At 35.8% G+C, this 18,990-nt stretch overlaps 1 protein-coding gene across 1 annotated transcript in view; it reads left to right on the forward strand.

Annotated features, from left to right (window-relative positions):
- RSRC1 (arginine and serine rich coiled-coil 1) overlaps positions 1-18,990 on the forward strand; it is a gene marked incomplete at its 5' end in the record, with an annotated part of 168,841 nt that overhangs the window by 5,606 nt on the left and 144,245 nt on the right. Inside the window, 2 exons of the mRNA XM_030496208.1 lie at positions 1,294-1,488; positions 4,243-4,368. Coding sequence (XP_030352068.1) covers positions 1,294-1,488; positions 4,243-4,368 — 321 coding nt within the window. The remainder of the gene's footprint in view (positions 1-1,293; positions 1,489-4,242; positions 4,369-18,990) is intronic.

Raw genomic sequence — 18,990 nt, forward strand, 5'->3', positions numbered from 1 at the left:
TAAACAACTGTTGGGTAAAATATCTCCTTGAACTAGATGCCAGGTCCAGAACTTGACATCCTTCTGGAAAGTGCTTGTTTGACTCTTGACTTGTGCTTGCTGTAGCTTCATTGCCCGGCTCCAGGGATCTGGCAATCCTTAGGGCAAGCTTCCACAGTGAGGGAGGAGTGTGTCTCAATCTGACAACAACCTGCATCTCTGGCATAGTCTTCAAATTCTGTCAAGTGCAGCAGTGCCTGTATATTTATTGTGCTTTGAATGTAACTGCCTGCAAGGCTTCCTTGGGAAAGTTGGTCCCAGTACACTGGCTTTGCAAATCCCATGCCTGTTTGGGTGTTTAGATCCACCGCTGTAGTACTGAAGCACCTATGACTGTGCAAAACAGTTTTAGTTGTCTTGGCAACCTGAGGGTGAAAATGTAGGTTTAAGAAATGTTGTCTGTGGGACTAACCATGTTTGGTTTTCCCTCTATCGTGCATTTTGACTGAAAGGCCTAGCATAATGAAGACTAGTATTTGTGTGCAAACCTTTTGTGAATTTGAGCATAAACTTAATAGTGAATTTCGGTTTTTGTTCTGTTTTCAGTCTCTACCCTGGAGATGAGGGTGTGTTGCCTAGGCAGTAAAAGGTGTGAGTAAGGGCAGAATTTCGTTTGTGGAAAAGGAACCAGTTCAACCCATTAATGCTAGAAATAGGAGGACTTGTAATATGTCAGAGTTACATCAGTAGCTGAAATTAATAGATTGCATTCTATTGATTGTGTAAGCATTAAGGATCCTCATTTATAGGTGTAAATTAAACATATTAAAGATGCTGCACTAGTGATTGCATAGCATCTTAAAGTGAAATACCAGATATTTGAAGTATCTTATACATTACTCCCAAAATTTCTGAAAAACTAATATCTAAGGCAATAATGTAAAAATAATCTAAAATGAAAATATATTCTGATATAGAAATGATTTTATTGGTGCATTTATCTGTTTAAATGGTCACAAAATATCTTTCATAAAAAGTTATGACATATATTAGATACCATAATAAATTAATTCAAATTTGCTGACAGTGTAAATTTCAAGTTACTTGATAACATGAATTTGTTGACATCTGATATTAAAATCTTGATTTGTATTTTTGCATGCAAGCCAAATTTTCTGTTCACATGCTGACTTTTAAAATGGTGTAATGCTATGTTTATTTACATACGCATACACACTATCTACTTATATATATATAACAACATAATGTAGACACAAGACTTTCTTACAGTTTAGAATTTTTGGTTTTACGCAGTTTAAAAATGGGACGTCGCTCCTCGGACACAGAAGAAGAGAACAGAAGCAGAAGGAAAAAGAAACACCGCAGACGTTCATCTTCAAGTAGCTCCTCAGGCAGCAGAACATACAGCCGTAAAAAATCTGGAAGGAAGTCCAGGTCAAGGTCGCGGTCTCGAGATCTCCAGTCTCGTTCACATTCTTATGAGAAAAGGTGCATTTGTAGTAATTAACTCTCTGTTGCAGTTGTTTACAAATTGAGCTCTTTCATATTATGGCAGAAAGATAGAAGTGTGTGAATCCAATGTGTAGTCAATTCTAGGTTGGAATTTTGTAGCAAAGTTTGCTCTGAATCTTGGAAGATGTGGCAGTATTTTCTCTTACATTTAAAGAAAAAACCCCAAACCACCACCACAACAAAAAACAAAACACCGCTCCCACCCAAGAATACAAAACCAGTATATATGCAGTTCCAAAGATAACAAAAACCAGCCCACTAAACTAACTCTTCCTTTCTCCTCCTTCCAAATAATGAATTTGGAATCTCTGTTTGGAAATGAAACTACTTAGTTAATAACAACCATTCTAATAGTTAAACTATTATAATTCACAATATAATAGTAACAATATAGTAGTTTATACAGTGTAACACCAGTTTGTAAAGTAGTTTCATTCAACTAGTTACCGACTATTCTTTGTTACTTTTTTGTGTTGTAATAAACCCAGTAGGTCTTCCCAGACAACAAGGTAGACTTGTTCAGTCGAAAGACTTAGTGTGACTTTACAACAGGTCTACATATTTGCTGCAGCAGCTAGTTTTCACCATTATTCTTGTTATTTTTTATGTGTACAGAATATGGTAGTCGGCTGTCAGGTGTCTGTGGTAGATATAGCCACAGATCATGTGGCTATATCTACCAATTTTTTCTTGACCTAGTACTATGTTTTCTTCATCGGAGGCCCCTTTCAGTACCTGACCTTTTTAGATCAGGTATGCTATACTGGTTACCTCTCGGTCCGGCTTGTGGTGATCCTGGAGTCAAACTGAGCGGGTGGTGGTCAATTTATTAGTAAGAGGAGCTGAAATATTTGCTGTGTCTAGCTGCCCTGTAAATACATTAGAAACTGCTCCAGACAAACCTTTCTTTAGTTGGCAGAAGAGTGTATCAATGAGGGGCGAGTTGCCTGGTTGTGGATGTTTCTTGTTTGTTTATTTCCATCCCCCCTTTATTCTGTTCCTGCTCATCATCTACATGCAGCCCTTAGGGGACACAATGACATGACACGGGCTTCGATGCCAACAATATGCTGATGACATGCAGCTTTATGAATCTCTTTAGTCCACTGCAGGCATGGCTATCTCACAGATAAAAACAGAGCTTGAAGGGAGATTAGAGTCTGGACGAAGACCAGTTGACTTAAATTGAATCCAGAAAAGACAAAAGTGTCTGCTTTTAGGATCTGGCTGGCACCCTTGCTTTGCCCTTAGTTTAGGGCATTTGCTTCTGACAGTTGAAGCACCATTACATGCTGGGGTCCTACTGGATTTATCCCTAACCCTTAAGAATCAAAAGCAGCTGTCTCCAAGAGTACTGTTGTTCATCTTCATTTAACAGGAACAGTGCATTCCTTTTTTAGATGAAGATCTGGTTTTAGTAGTTAATCTATGTATCTTTTCCAGTTTGGACTACTGCAGCTCTACTGTACGTAACACAGCACGCCTCCCGTATGCTAGATAAGTGATACTGACTACATCCTGAGTTGCAAAAGTGTTTTTATGAGGTGTTATATTTCGATATTAATCAAACGTAAAAGCCAAAAATATGGAGTTTCACTTAAGAATCATAATTGTTAATGAATTAGTTGTTAGGGGATGGAGAGGAAATGTTAAGATTAAGACTTGGAAGGTATCATTCCCCCAGCTTTAGGATTAGTTGATTTAATTTATGTATTTAGTATCTATTCTTTCACCTTTCTCCTTTGCGCATAAGAATTTATTCTTTGAATAAATGAAATAGGGAGGTTGGGTGGGAGGGGAAGAGGAAGATATATTTCTGACTCGTGACTGAACTCAGGAGAAAACTTCCAAGCTCAAATGGAATAAATTGACACCAATTTTTTGATTACTAATAATCCTGAAAAACCCCCAAACCAAACCAATCAACCAACCAAAAACCCCAAATAAAAAAAACCCCAAAAAACCAAAAAAACCCACCAACAAAAAAACACCACAACAAAAAAGCAAAAACCAAACCAAACAAAAAACCCACCAAAAACCCCCCCAAACAACCAAAAAGGGGAGCAGGGGGGTCTGTCTGCATTAGAGCAGAACAAAGATTGTGTGTTATGAAAGTTAGGATAACAAATCTGTAAGGTTATATACATAAAATATTTTTAGGTGTACATAATTTAAAATACATTTTTATGGTTGCATTTTATGTATGATGTATGACTGGAAATAATTGTATAGAGTAGCAACACAGAAGTTAATGTTTTATGAATTTAATTTTTAGCACTGGAGTTGTAGTCCTTATCCCATATGGTGTGTTTCTGTGTAAATACTGTGGAGAGTGTAGGTTCTAAATGTTTCTTCCACCTTAGATTTGACAAAGAGGCAAGTGAGTTTCAATGAGCTGGACGTGGGACTAAGAACCATTGAGAGCTGGGTTGTGTTCCTGGCTTTGCCCTTGAGGTACTGCACGATTTTAGGCAAATCAGTTAACTTCTGTTTCTCTGTCTACCCTTTTTGTGTCTTGGAATGCATATTTTAGAATATAAGCTCTTCAAGACAGGCATTGCCCATGTGTATGCGAATTACTTATTACAGTGTAATACTGGTACTTGAGGCTTCTACAACATAATACAAAACCCACAGGTTTGTGTTTAGGTAAACTGTTAGGGGTTTTGTTCCTTTTTTGTTTGTTTGTTTTTAGAAGAAGAGCATACTAATAGCATGGTTTTGTTTTAGACGCAGGCACAGATCAAGCAGTAGTTCTTCATATGGTTCTAGAAGAAAACGCAGTCGTAGCCGATCAAGGGGCAGAGGCAAATCTTACAGGTCTCAAAGATCGAGATCAAAAAGTAGAACAAGAAGGTAAGACTCTTTTCTAGGAAAATAATTACAACTTATCCTGTAAAAACATTAATTTAAAATTTTCATATTTTTACGGAGTTTGGAATATACTAGAAATAACTGTTGCAAGTGATGCTCTAAACTACATGTCAGTTGAAACCCTTCCTAATTTGAAATCTCTATGCAGTGGTTTTGATGTACAAAATCTTTAAATTGCACTGGTGGAACAGTTGGTTTTGAAGATAAGTTGTATATTTTGCATTCGACCAAGTGCAAAAAACATCAATAAAGTCACCTTGGTTTAACTGTAATCATCTGAAACATTCTTTTGGATATTTTTTTATTACTGATTTCCATAACTCCCATGCATAACATTGGCTCCCTGAAGATCAGACTAAATTGTTATTTTCTCATCTCTATTTCCTTTGGAAAGAGATGAGTAGTTAGTTATGCAAATTTTTCTTAATATATAAAGATATCTCTGGTGATGAAAATGTGCATAAATTGGATTGTGACGAATGACTATTTTCAATAATAAACATAATTTCAATATTTAAATCTTAATCTGATATTACAAATTGTATTATAAAATCTGCTTCCTACTTTTGTAATTAAAAGCAGCTCAATTTTTGTGTGTGTATTTTTCAGTTAAGAAGTTTAAATAAAGTTTATCCCTGGTGTTGTGGCTGAACCCAGAACACCTGGATATGAGAATTATTGTTAGCATTTTCTCTTGAATTTAGTGTATCAGGCAGATCAAAGGTTGGTGTTTTTGTTTTTTTGGTTTTTTTATTTTTGCTATGTGTTTACAGATCATTAGCCAGGTTATTTTGTGTATCTTCACTAAGAATTTAGTAAACCATGTTATTTTCGTATACCAAATCAGTAGAGCTGTTGCCTCTAAATGTTGAAAAATTGTTGTTCAAAGATGTGGACGTTTCACTTTCTCTTGTTGGTATTCTCTCATTACTTATTCACAGCTGTTCATTATAATGGTTGCCTGGACACTTATTGCTACAGTGCCTTTGTAGTAGCAATATGGTTATTTAAACTGTCTGATCTCTCTTGCAGTATACTTACCATCTGAGCTGTAGACCCCAGATAAGCTGCTGCACTGTGTGTAGAAATATTCCCGTAAATATCCACTGTTTTGCTAACAAAATCAATTTTTACCACACTGAGATGTTACAAGAATAAGGTGCAAATGAAGGTGTTTTTCAGTATGTCAGATACTCAGCATTTCTTTTTTATTGTAATAAGTATAAATTGCAGATCTCATTAGACACAGTCTTAAGGGGTTTACTGAAGTTAATTGTCATTGCAATATATGGAAAATATGCACTTTAAAAACATAACTACTGTTTACTTCATTTTGTACTAGGATATATTGTGCATAAAATATTTTATGTATAAAATACAGCAGCTTTTTCAATACTATAGCCATGAAGGTATAGCTGCACGTCACTTTAAGGGATGTTACTATTCACAGACATGGTTCTTCAGGGGAAGTATTTATAAATAACATCCTAAATTATAACAGAAGAGTCTTTTGGCATGTTAAAAGCATAAAACTAAACCCAACAGGACACATTGATTATTTTATTGTAATTTTTTCCAAGTCTGCTCTCTGCTGTAATGCTACACTGAGAAGCCATGGATTAATCTTATTTCTGGAGGAGAGTTAAATAGGTTGCAGAAAGCTGCTACTTAGAGGCCTGTGTTTTCCCTGTTTCCTAGTACTGAGGCAGTTGCAGCAATGCTAAATACTTTCTTTCTTTCCTGTCGCAAAATCTGACTTGTGCACTTGTTTGAAGGTGTGAACAGCTTTCCTAAAATGACTGAGTACATTGTGATTCTTCAGGCTGGGAAAGAGATCCTGAGGTAGGAGGCAATATAATGGAGGGGTATAAAACAAAAATAAGAATTAATGATGTGGAAAAGATGATTAAGGAATGAGTGTTTCTTCTCCAGCTGAAGACCTGAGGCAGGCATGAAGTGAACGAAGTCAGCTGGTGGCAGATCCTAGTCAAACAAAAGGGGCTAGTTCTTATGTATCACATAGTCAAGCTGGGGAAGCCCTTGTTGTTGGAGGTTATGGATACCAGAAGTTGAAATTAATTTAAAAAGTCTGACAAGAAAAATCCATTCAAAGCTGTTCAATGCGAAGAGACAGCATTTATCTTGGGAAATGTGTGTATTTGTAGTGCTGAAGTGTAATTTTCATAAGAATTTGGCATCTGTCATTCATTAATGCATTTGCTTGGGGTGCGGCAACTTATTTCATATGACTTTTAAAGGTAAGTAGTGAAGATAAACTGTAAACTATGTAATGTAAATCTACGTAATGTAAACTATGAAGTAAAATGATCAGAAGTAACTCGGGCAGCCACCTTGTCTTAGTGTAGCAAAGAGTGTGTTACCTACCAAAGTGTTCTTGTTGATCTCCAACTTCAGAATTGCCAATGTCAGGGAGTAAAATCTACAGACCCAGTGGAGAAGCAGGCGTAATAGAGCAATAAAACAAAGATCATACGTGTGCTACTTGCGTTTGTAATGTTACTGTTGTAGCTCAGAGCACCACCTTGCTTGAGCAACTGTGATTTCCCCCCTACCCAATGGGAATGGGACCAACACTAGAAAATTAGTTTTGTATTGGAAGCTAAGATCCATTATATGGTATCTTTAAATCACTGGTTTTGTTTTTGGTATAAGTCATGAAGATAGCACAAATTCTGAATCTAATATCTTTTCTCCCAGTCCCCCATCAAATTAAGATGGTTTGTTTTTCAAGGTAGTGAAAATGTTGGTAAAAGAATGTGTGGCTGTAATGTAATCTTTTTTTAAATAACTTCTCTAGGTTATTTTTTGAGTGAATAATTTACAGATCCCCAACTGCATAAAATACTGAAATACCAAGTTTTAATTTGAATAGTTAGATTTTTATAATGACTTTTTAAAAATAGTTTGAGCAGCTATTGTTTGTAACCTAAACCGATTTTTACTTTATTTTAGAAGATAAGCAAACTTGTGCGTATTATAACTATTTTATTTTAGATACATTTTTTAGAGTCAAAAAAAGTGGGGCTTCCTAGTAATGCTATAAATTTAAAGCTGTCCTACAGCAAGATAGTACAATGCAAATAGGACTTAATAAGATCACAAACTGAATTTCAGCAAAACAACCAAGATTTACATTAAATTAGGAATTTTAAAACCGATTTAGTTTGTTTTACTGAGCATTTGCTTAATAACATTTCGCCTTCTTGCAATCTTTTTAAAGACAATAATTCGTCTGTGAAATGCAGGCACATCCTCAGTAGAAAAATTGAAAGCAACAGCTCACTTTCTGAAACCACACATATAGTGATATAAAGAAATATTTCAGCTCTACGAAATTTAATAAATCATCCCATTTCCTAATTTGATCATATTAGATGCTGATGTGGAAGAAGCATTTCAAATACCATCTCCTCATTAATATACATCAGTCTGGGGAATAGAATGGAATACTTATGCAGAGATGTCACAGTTACTGTTTCTTAGTTTACTAAGTGGAACAGGTTGATGTGATACTGGGTGCTATTTGTCAATGTCTTGCTAAAATGGTTTGGGTCGAGTTATGGAGTCCAGAAAGACGGCGGCTGATAAATCAAAAGTGGATTGAGTGGACAGGAGGCAGTGATTGATACTGTGACAGGATATGAAGAAAGGAATCTTGATACAAGCATGCATGATATTGAATATGAGAAGGAAAATGGCCCTGGAGTATGGATATTATTCAAGGAAATGAGAATAATAATATCATCTTGAAATTATTGCTAGGTGAAGATTAGGATAGTTCTTATTAGAGTATTATGCTTCTCTGGAATGGAGAAACTCAGATTTCATATAATTTCTATGTGGATAAATTCTTGCTAATATTTTTAGAGTTTTCACTGCAATTCAGCAAGTTAATTGTGTATGAAAATACTTGCTTTACATCAGGACTTGTAACACAAATCTTTTAATTCACATAGCTTTAAATAGAACTAACCAAAACACGTTAACCTTTATTCCTTGATTTCATACAATTCTGTGTTACAGGGTATTTCACTGTAATTGCCTTTAAACATTCAAGTTTGTTTTTAATTGTCTGCCAAGAGTTTTTGGCTTTTCTCTTTATGTTAAAACTGCTGCCTTGAAATATCTTTAACACAGCTTAACTTAAAGATCGCCACAGTAACAGCTAGTACATCTGTACAATCTAAGAAGAGAAAATATCATGCGTAAAGTAATCCTGGCTGGAGAACTGTTACCTTTGGACTGTCTATGAAGGAGGTGTTTGATCAGTGTGTTGGGTTTTTTCCTGGCATAGGTGCTGTTTTTCCTCTTAGCGGGGGTACATGGTTAGTTCTTATTTTTTTTACTGTTCTTCCAGTCTAATTGATTTAATATTGAAATATGTACAACTCACTGCAGTCCAGTGGCAGGGCGACCTACTTCTTACGGGTGGCTTTGGAATAGACTTGGGTTTTGGTATGGATAAGTGGCTTTTTGACTAAAGTCGCCATCATCCTAGCAATGTAGACTAGAATTAACTTATGTTCAACCCTTACAGCTTGCCAGAATTCTTTGTTTTAGCACTTACAGTTTGTAATATTTCAAAATAGGGTCCTGAAGTCATGCAGAAAAATGCAATGTGAAAGGGTCATTAAGCAAAAAATAATAAACCTGCACTAATTTCTTTAATATAGTGCTGTGTTGGTATACATACTGAATAGAGACAGGTTCTCAAATTTAGTGATCTCTAAAGATAGTGTAATTTGCAATGCCTGGTTTATGACACACTGTGATAATGGAATTACAAGAAAAGCATTCCCCACCACCCCTTTCTAGCTGCATTTTCAACACTGCTGCTGCAAACCCAAATACAATACCAGACAGTGCTTACCCTGAAGTTAGAGATTCTTGCCATTGGGTTTGATCTGTTCTCAAAAAGGTCATAGCTTCATGCAGGCACTTATTCATGTCTGGGCAAGCTGTAAACCCTTCCTATGTATCAGTTGTTTACTTGTGTTCTTTCTAGTGTGCCGCTGTATACAGAAGATCTGAAGCTTTTTGCAGGTTTCAGGGTTTAGTACTGGCATGGGTCAGTCATCTTTTGCCTGAGGGTTTGTTAGTTTTGTTTTTGTTTTTTTTTTGTCTTGAGAATTTCCTTTTTTAATATCTCAAAAATAAATCCAAACCATTGCTAGGAAGTACTTTACTGGAATTGATATTGCCCAGTGAAATGTCATTTCTAAGACTTTTCAAAGATACAAATAGTATTATCATTGAATGCTTTTGTATTTGCATTACTTGGAATGGTGAATAGAAATGGGTCTGTCTTCAGTTAGTCTCTCTTTTCCATGCATCACATTATTTTAGTGTGGTGGTATTAATGTGTTAGAATCTTTTCAAATTAAAACCCTGGTCTGTCTGGTTTTACAGCTGATAAGTGTTGGATTAAGACATAACCTATACTAACACAGGTTCAAAACTTCCTTTCAGTTATAGGCTGTATCTGTCTGTCCTGGTTAGCGTACACTAATTGATAGCTTCTAGTGGATCACAATGTAGAGTGTTGGTTATGAACAACTTCAGGAAGAATTTTCTAGAACAGCATTGGCTGGAAAGGAAAATAAGGGCTTTTAGGAGAGAGGAAGATAAGAGATGTACATTTTGGGGTAGACATTAATGCCAGCAGCAATGTCTAGTGGAAGAGATAATGGCAAATAAATAAAGAGCAAAATTGTGAGGGGGCTTGCAAATTAGACTGAGAGTTTATGGAGGAGCAGGAGGAGGTAGAGGAGAGATAAAGTTAAAAAAAAGGAATGAAAGGTATTGGGCAAAGATCATCACACAGATAAGATAAACTGCAGTTGTGTGGACTTACAAGACCAATTTTTAAGAATGTTATGAAGAGAGACTGAATTTAAATATGATGCAGATATATGGGTTAAAGTTGAAGTTGGTTTTAGTTGAAGAGTAGAGGTCTTGCCTATGGGACTGTTTTAACATAGGTGCCATTAGCTGTTCCGCGGAAAAGGGAATACTTAGGGAAGTGAAGGCTTTTGGAATTGGCCATACTACAGATATCAGACAATGAGTTTTATTGTCTGATGGGAAGGAGATAGAAGGAATGAGGAAGTGAAGTCTGAGTAGCAACAGCAGTATTGGCTTGGAGCCATGGGATAGCTATGGGGGGAGAAGGTACGAACATGGCTCTTCTTGCGTGGCTGCTGTAAGAACCAAAAACGACAAGAAAACTGTGAAGAACAAGGTTGGACACATATTGTCAGACAGTGTTGAAAAGCTGTCTTAATCTATAAAAATGCTTTGGGAATACCTTCCTTGGAAATGGATCCAAGGATTTTCAGACGAGAAGCAGGTAAAAGTCCTATAAGAAATCAAGCAGTGCTATTTAATGAGGATATTTCTTCTGAAATGTGTTTGGTTGGTGTTTTTTGGTGTTTGTTGTGGAAGTTTTTTGAGTTTTGTTTTTTGTTGTGGGTTGGTTTTTTTTTTGGGGGGGGTGTTTGTTTTTTTTTTTGTTTGTTTGTTTGGGTTTTGTTTGGTTTTTTTTTACCTTTCTTTCCTGGTAGTAACTACTAGAATTACTATACTGTTGTTTTAAAGTTTTGATCTGCTGCCTAGGATATTTTTTCTTCTGTCCTTGCCACATGAATTAAGATACTCATGTGCAACTAGCTTTACAGACCCATGTATTTATGTAAGGAATCCATGTAAATATTGCATGTTTGTTTCTCTTACTGGTAGGGAAGTTTGGAGTCTTTGGTCCATTAGAATGTATACTTAATTAAGATATTGTAGAACTAGAGAAATTCAGATTACTGAGTTTGCTCATGTTATCTTTAGTTTTTCTGTGGATGGTAACATCAGATCATATTTCTTTTTTCTCCCAATAAATCAAACCCTGCAGTTTTTATTTAAAATCTTGTTGCATTACAGGTTGTATCACCAATAGTATCTAAACATATTTTTTAGCTGTAATAACTTTTTTCAAAAGGAACTGAATGTTTTGTCTACATAAGTATACTGGAAAAAATACAGAGGTGAAGCAGTGTCATTGAAGATAACCTAGAGCAATAACCCACCAATGTGCACATTACTGAGACCTAATTGATCGCTTTGGGAAATTAAACTTCATAAGGCAATGCCAAGGGCCCTTAAGTTATCAATAAGGCCAGATAGCTGCTAGTAACAGTTGCTTTGATGTTTGCATTGGTATATAAAACAAAACCAAACAAACAAAACCCAAACAAAAATGACAACAAAACAACAACAAAAAAAAACCAACCCAAAACACCCCGACAAACCCACAACAAATTAAAAAAAAAAAAGATATGAATGTGTACATGTTGTTCATTTAGAGGTAAGTATTGAGTCTAATTACATGTAAACTTTTTTTCTAAGGCAGTCCAGGTGTTGTGTACACAGAATGTGTTATAAGTATAGCTTCTTATTTTACTAAAACCTTTTATTCCTCCCTTTGGGAAAGGGTGTATTTGCAGGTTGGTAGTTTTTTGGGTTGAATTTTTTTTTGTTGTTGTTGTTTTTTTGTTTTTTTTTTTAATGCTTCAGTTTCCTGCTTGGGAAAAGGTACTCAAGAAGACAAGAAAAATGTATGTTTGTTTTACTGTTTTACTTTTTTTTTTTTTTTTTAAATAATCCTCTTTTTCTCTGCTACCAAAGCTCTGGCTGTGAAATAGAATCCGTTGTGGGTTTTTTTTTTTTTTCTTGCAGAGCTCATGTTTCTAGAGGCAACTGTGCAAACCAACATACAGCAGATGTCTTTAAGATGCATTGGTAATATAAGACCATCATTGTTTGCTGTATAAATTGCTGCTGTTTCGAGAGTTAGTTTCTAGAATGTGATTATCAAAATGTGAAACACAAAATTTCTAGAATTTAGTAGAAACATTTTACTGTTTACTTTATTCCCATCTTTCATTCTAATTCTAGTAACATATGACAGTAACAGAATCTAGTTACTAGATCTGTTACTAGAGCTATTAGATCCAGTTATTGCATCGAAAGATGCAGGTGAAAAACATGTATTTCTGCTGGAAGTGTTTTGCTGTATTTTTTCTGTGGGGCTTATCAGAATGTAAACAACCCTAGCAGGAGTAACAGTTGCTCTCTAACAGTAGAACACAAGTAGCTGTCATCCCCATGTATTTAAAAAATTCCACCTGAATTCTGTTGCATGTACCTCAGTCAGCCTTGCTGAGGTTGTGTGTGCCAGAGCTAAGTTTTACAGGTACAACCCTAATTCAGTTTCTCTGTTCATGGTAGTTTTAATGATGGATTACTGTTTCTTCCACAGATTCCTTGCTATGCTTACTTTACATGTTCGTAGATTGGTTACCATAGTCCTTCTCAATTATCTTTGTGTATTACTCTTGTGTTCTTTTATTCAAGTTACATCAGAGGTGGTTATAACAAGACTGTTGGTCTTACAACTAGCCACCTTGGATCAGGGGTCAGCAATATTCGAAGTATGCTTTGCCTGATGCTCTGCTGCTTTCAAACTAGAGGTTAAATATTTTGCTGGAAATCCATTGGGTCCTGGGAAAAATGAATCTTAACAGAGAGATAAGATATTGTTCATCAGTAATTTCTTGCCTCTGTGGCTGGAAGGTGGTCCAGAACTTGGTGGCAGCCAGGACGTGGGGACTGCTGCCTGCCTTAGCTATTTTTCCTCAAGGTGTTATGGTTCTTTGCTCCTATCTGTGCTGTATGCTTTCAAAATCCATCTTTGTGGCAGAGATGGTAGTTGCTGACTCTTGCTTTAGAGGATTGTTGTTGTTTAGGGTTTTAGAGATGGCCATCCTTCTGTGTAAATTGGCAACATGCCCTGGAATTTTTGATCACTGCTTTTGGCCAAGATTTCAGCTGAAGCCATTGCTGAGCAGCAGGATGCTTCTGTCTCTGTGAGTAGGACAGTAGCTGCAGCATACAGTATTTTTGGTACCTTTGTACAAACAAATTTTATCCCATAAAAATCAGTTGTATTTCAAGATGCAGGTAGGCAGCTGCCATTTTTTTGTTGATACTACTCCCGAATTGTGCTTTGGGAGTGAGTTCTTGCCAGATTAAGCTGATTAAAGTTGGGGTTCTATGTCACTTTCCTCGCTGTCCCCTCATCCTTTAGTGCCTGTTGTCTTCCTCCCACATCTATGCTTCAGGATAGTTCAGTGTGCTGATCTGTCTGAAGGTGTTCTTCTTTCCTCTAGTGAGGAGCAAGAGATCAGGGTGAGATGCCCACATACGGAGAGTGTGCACTGGGGGGGGGGGGGAAGGGGGGGAAGGTCAAGCCTGGGTTGTTTGTTGAGATCATGTGAGAGGCAGTTTTAAAGCTAGTGTAAGGCACTGCGAACAGGGAATGTTGCCCGTTTCTAAGGCAAAGCACTGTGTCTCCCTGAAATGCAAGAGCTAGAATCTGTAGAAGTGGTAACACTTCATCTGGTCCTAGTATAGATTTATTGGTATAAAAAAACTTTGGCCCTATTGATGCAGTATATATTTTATATTAAATATGTGATCAGATAAAGAAAAAAAGTGAAATCTTTTGTTTTTACATAGTGTAACTGGAGAGAGATGTATTTGACTATTTTGTATATTTAGAAAATATTAAAATCTAGGAGAAGATTGGAAGCTAGTCTCTATACCTTAATATTAACTGTAACAAATATTTTGATTGTACTTTTGTAGGATTTTTTTTGTTTAGAATCTCTACATTTCTTACATATTCTTACTTGCGTTTTTTTAAAACTCTATACCGCTGATTTATATCCTGGAAATGAAGGCAAGGGCAGTAGTATGTTCATTTTAAAATTATGCATATGCCATTAGATATCTATTTTTCTTCTACAGTTTTTGCTACTCTTATATGGAAACATGCAGGGGTAAGATAAATTGTAATAGAATGTAAATTAATCAGTGGCATGGCACTAGAAATCTGTTACCAGTCTATATCAAAAAGATATGCTAAAAGTTTTCCTGTTAAAGCACTAAGCTTCTTGATTGGAGAATGAGTGGGAAAAAAAAAAAAAAATCCTTTTCCTATTTTTCTACTATATAGTCTTCTTGAAGTTCTTCCAAATTAGATTTTAAATGCCAATTAGGAGGTTGAATGTACTAAAATAAAAGCAAATACAACCAAAATGGCCTCACCTTATGGCTAGTTAGGCTTTTTCTCTCAAAAGTGGAACCTTTGCTCTGAGCATGGCTTTGAGAAAGATATTCAGCTTAATGAACACATTAATTAGAACCATAACTATTTATAAGATAATTAGAAAAGAAGCACGGTAAACTGGGCTTTTCCTGCAATTAATGGAGGATTAATTACTGGAGGTAATGAAGTGGATTTTTAAATGCATTAAGGTGAAGTACAGAGATGTGCAAGGCTTTGTGATAGTTGCATAATTATTCCAGGCTGTTTGAGCATAGCTCATATGAAATTGCTAATAAGCATCATTGCATCATTATGTATGCACTTAAAAAGACTTACCACCAAAATGACTGCCTAATTATTTCTAATTGGCAGGAGTCTGTGTAGTCATTGAGCTGTTTGTAGCCATTTTAAGGTTCATTTAACTATCCTTGGGGCCATGTGATAGATGGAAAAAAGCTTCAACTACACGCTGGCCTTGGCTGGCGCCGTTAATCAATTTTGGTGGGCTTCAGTTTGAAATGCATTTGCTCATGCAGAGGTCAAAACCTGAAGTAGTCCAAGCAAAGTTTTGCTTTTTGAAGCCACTTGACTGTATTCATTAGCAATTAGTAAAATAATTGTGTCTGTCACTATATTTGGATTTCCATATGACTTGATATTCTTTCATCACTGTCCCTTCTTATAGCATATTAGCTTCACTGGAAACCAAATATTCTTCCAACAGACCCTTTTAGCAACTTCAGTGTAGTGGCATATGTTCCGATATACTACCTTTCTTCATTCATTTGTTAGCTTAAACAGTGCAGTATATTTCAACACAATCATCTAATTTGCTCCCGATTGATTGCTGAGTGAAAGTTTCTACCCAAGGACAACATTTTAGGGCCTTTAAGGGTATCTCTGAGGAATTAGTCATTAAGCATTAAGAGAGGAAGCAAGTAGTAGTCAAATCGAATTCTGACGTTTACCAGAGTTTTGCAGTTAGGGGCATCTATTTCCAAGATGTTGACAGCTATGTATATTCAAGGACATCTTCAGGCAGAAGCAAGCTGTGTAATAATCTCACTTGTTTGAAAACTCATTCAAAAATTACATTAGAAATGTTGTGACTGTCATTTGAAAATGACCTTTTTGAGATGCTGTAATTAGTGTGTAGTTATTTTATCTTACAATGTCAGATTTAATGTGACATCCCATTAGGTAAGCGTCTGTGAAAGTTTTCAGTGAGTGTGTTGTCCTGTTGAACATAATCATAGCCATCTGTGGGATGTTGTCAGCATACATAAGCCATTCATATAGCTTAAGAAAACACTGGTGAGCAAATTGTAGGCTAATAAAATAAAGGTCAGCTTTGCCATTTTTGCCACAGAAGATGTGGTTCTAGTAATTTAATGTTAAAACATAAGTCTAAAAGATAATTGTTCAGTTTATGGTTAGTGTAGGATTCATTGAAAATATTAATTTTTAAAAAGAAAAAAATGTCACTGATTCACAAAACATTAGTTCAAATAAAGGTAAGAGGCTAAAGAAAGTGAATTGTGGTAGCATAAACTAAAATATAAACTAATCCTAAAGGAAAGCTGCACATTGTTTTAATTTTGAGACTTTTATAATCAGAATCTTTAAGAAGAGGTCACTTTCGTGAACATATATTCAAGACAGAAAAACTATATAAAATACAAATAGCCTTTCTTCCTGATACTCATTACGAATTTTATTTTATGAAGTCCTGTCAGATACGTAAAGGTAATGGAAATGCTGCTCTGAAGATTATCAAAACTACTCCTAGGAAATTCATTTTAGAGTGGAACAACAGTTATAATCTGCTTTCGAACTTTCTGATTGGTTGTGTTGGAAATTCTGGTGTTAGTCAAAATTGTAGCTACTGACGAGTATATTTTTCTTTTGATGTAATATAGCAGTGCAATGGGAATCACATCCGGTAGATATGTTAGTTTTAAACTGTTCACAGTATGCACATCAGTGCTGTTGTACGGCTAAGCCCCTCACTGAGACACAAACAGCAGCCTGTCCTGATGGGGTCCTTAGTTGTATCTGGTTTATGGGATAAGGACAAAATATCTACATGGTTACACACCTTATGCCTTTGATTGTCCTATCTACTAGACCAATGAGCAAGTGTTTGCTAAAATCAGAGTATATCAACAGTTTTCTAGCTGCAGACTGCAAAAGTGCATTAGATTGCTATTTTAACCTTAAGTCCAAGTCAATTATCACCCACTTGGGTGATAATTAGGGGTTAGTTAAGATGCATTGTTACTCACCCCTAGCATTGGAGGAGCGTTAGGGGTCTGAATGTTGCGGATTGGGAGACAGGGTAAAGTAGGATCTCAAGTATTCTGATGAGAGCTTTCTGAAGACTCTGGTAGTGGATCTGAATTATGGAGTCATTTCCATGCTTCAGGTAAATTAAAAAGATCAAGTTATCTGAATAATACGATGAAGTCTTGACCTTATTTCAGGACATATCTTACAGTAAGCTGATATGATCACAAGATTGGTGTGTTTTATGAAACTGAAGCTCAGTACCCAAAGTTATCAGGTTTCTAGTATGTTGCAACTGTGAAGTACAATAGATTGTTAGAGATATCATCTCATCTGAGGTAATATCTTGTTTGCCTGTGGTTAGTCAATGTACCCTTATGTTACTCGAAACAGGAAAGTGGCAGGCAGGGATCAAGCTCTTGGTGCACTACCTGCAGTAGCAGTGAGTATTCAAAATAGCATTTCAGCCCCAAAGACTTGGTAGCTTGATTAGTAGCAGGAAACAAGAGGCTTGGGGGAAAAACAAGGTTGGAGGGACGTGAAAAATACGCAATAGTATACCAACTGTCTGCCAGCACCATGAACTACACACAGGCGGCGGGGCTGTTGCAGGCATGGGCATCAGTGACTACTGAAGAAGCATTGAAGGTGGTGGAGGGGTGGTGGGCAAATCTTCCTTGGTTAGTTCATCATTAGTTTAATATATATTATACCTTTCAGCTCTGAAATCTAATTAGGTTCCACTCTCCCTCCAACTTCCATGTAATGGTGGTAATCTTCTGGAAGTTGTGATATAGCTTTTGGGAAGAGAATGTTTGAAGGATTTAAGGGACATAATACATAATGTTTTATTTTTGGAGTTTGATGATATTCTTAGTGATGGAAATAATACAGTTTACATTTTAATTCTTACCTGCAGGTTTTAAAATTGAGGTGAGTGTAGTATGTAATAGCTGCTGTTGCAGGCTTCTTGCAGATTCAGGAAGGACATGCAATGCTGGTCTGCGATTGTTTCATGTTTTTGTGATGGTTTTGTGAGGTTTTGTTATTTTATGTTTTAAATATAAAGCAAAGCTTAGAAGAAAATTCCATGGTAAAACTGAGAATATTTTTAAAGCAAAGGCATAGGTATATAGAAATCATACTGTAACTGATCTTTCTTACCCTTTTAAATGGGGACTAATACAAATTTGTGATTGGTGTAATTAGTTGATCAGAACAGTCATAATGCATTTTGAAGTATAATAAGCGGTTTTGTTGCTTTATTTTTTAAACAATCCAGATTTTATTGTTTCTCTTTTTGGTATGATTTGTTTTACAATATGATATGTAACAATTGCAGGTTCCATGACAAACCCACTTTTTGAATACTAGGTGTGAAATTTTCAGTTTCTTAAATTTCAGAGACTCAATCCTATAGTCAAATTACAGCTACTTTCATTAAATATGTTTGTGTTTCTTTTGGTTTTGGTTTTTAATTTGGGAAAACAAGATGGTATTCTAAGTGTCTTTCTATATGCTTCATAAACCTGTTGTGGTAAAAAGTATAGGTGGAATATCTCAAAATGTCTGGTTATGACAGAATTAAAAATAATAGTTTCAGTTTTTCTTAATTGTGAGCACAGAGTAATAGTTTAATTTGTTACCAGTCAAGTAAAAGTAGACACAGAGCTTTTCATCCAAGTATTATTTCCAAAACATCATTTGAGACCTCTCTTCATTGCGTGAATCGAGTCAGTCTCAATAGTTCCAGTCTTTTAAATTAGGTGTATGTTTCTCAAAGACAAGCGTATTCTTTAATCTTGTCTTTAAGCAGTTATTGTTTTGCCTTTTAAATGGTACTGCAACTTGCTGCAGTGTTGAAGAAAGGGAGATATCATATATTTTTTTTTTTTGCTGTTGGTTCAGTTTTGTGGACATAACTGTATGTAAATATAGTAGTATATTTAAGCTTGAACCATGATTGGGGCCTCAATCTTAGATGTTTTACAATCACAAAGAATAAACCAGTGGTCTTGTCAAAGAGAAACAGAAGAGCTTACCTGTAACTAATTTGAACTTCGCAGAGGCACCAGAAAAGTGAAAAATTCAACCCTGAAATCTCTCATTTGTGTTCCTTAACACTTTAACATAATATT

This window comes from Strigops habroptila, chromosome 8 (assembly GCF_004027225.2).
Source record: "Strigops habroptila isolate Jane chromosome 8, bStrHab1.2.pri, whole genome shotgun sequence".
Classification (NCBI taxonomy): domain Eukaryota; kingdom Metazoa; phylum Chordata; class Aves; order Psittaciformes; family Psittacidae; genus Strigops; species Strigops habroptila.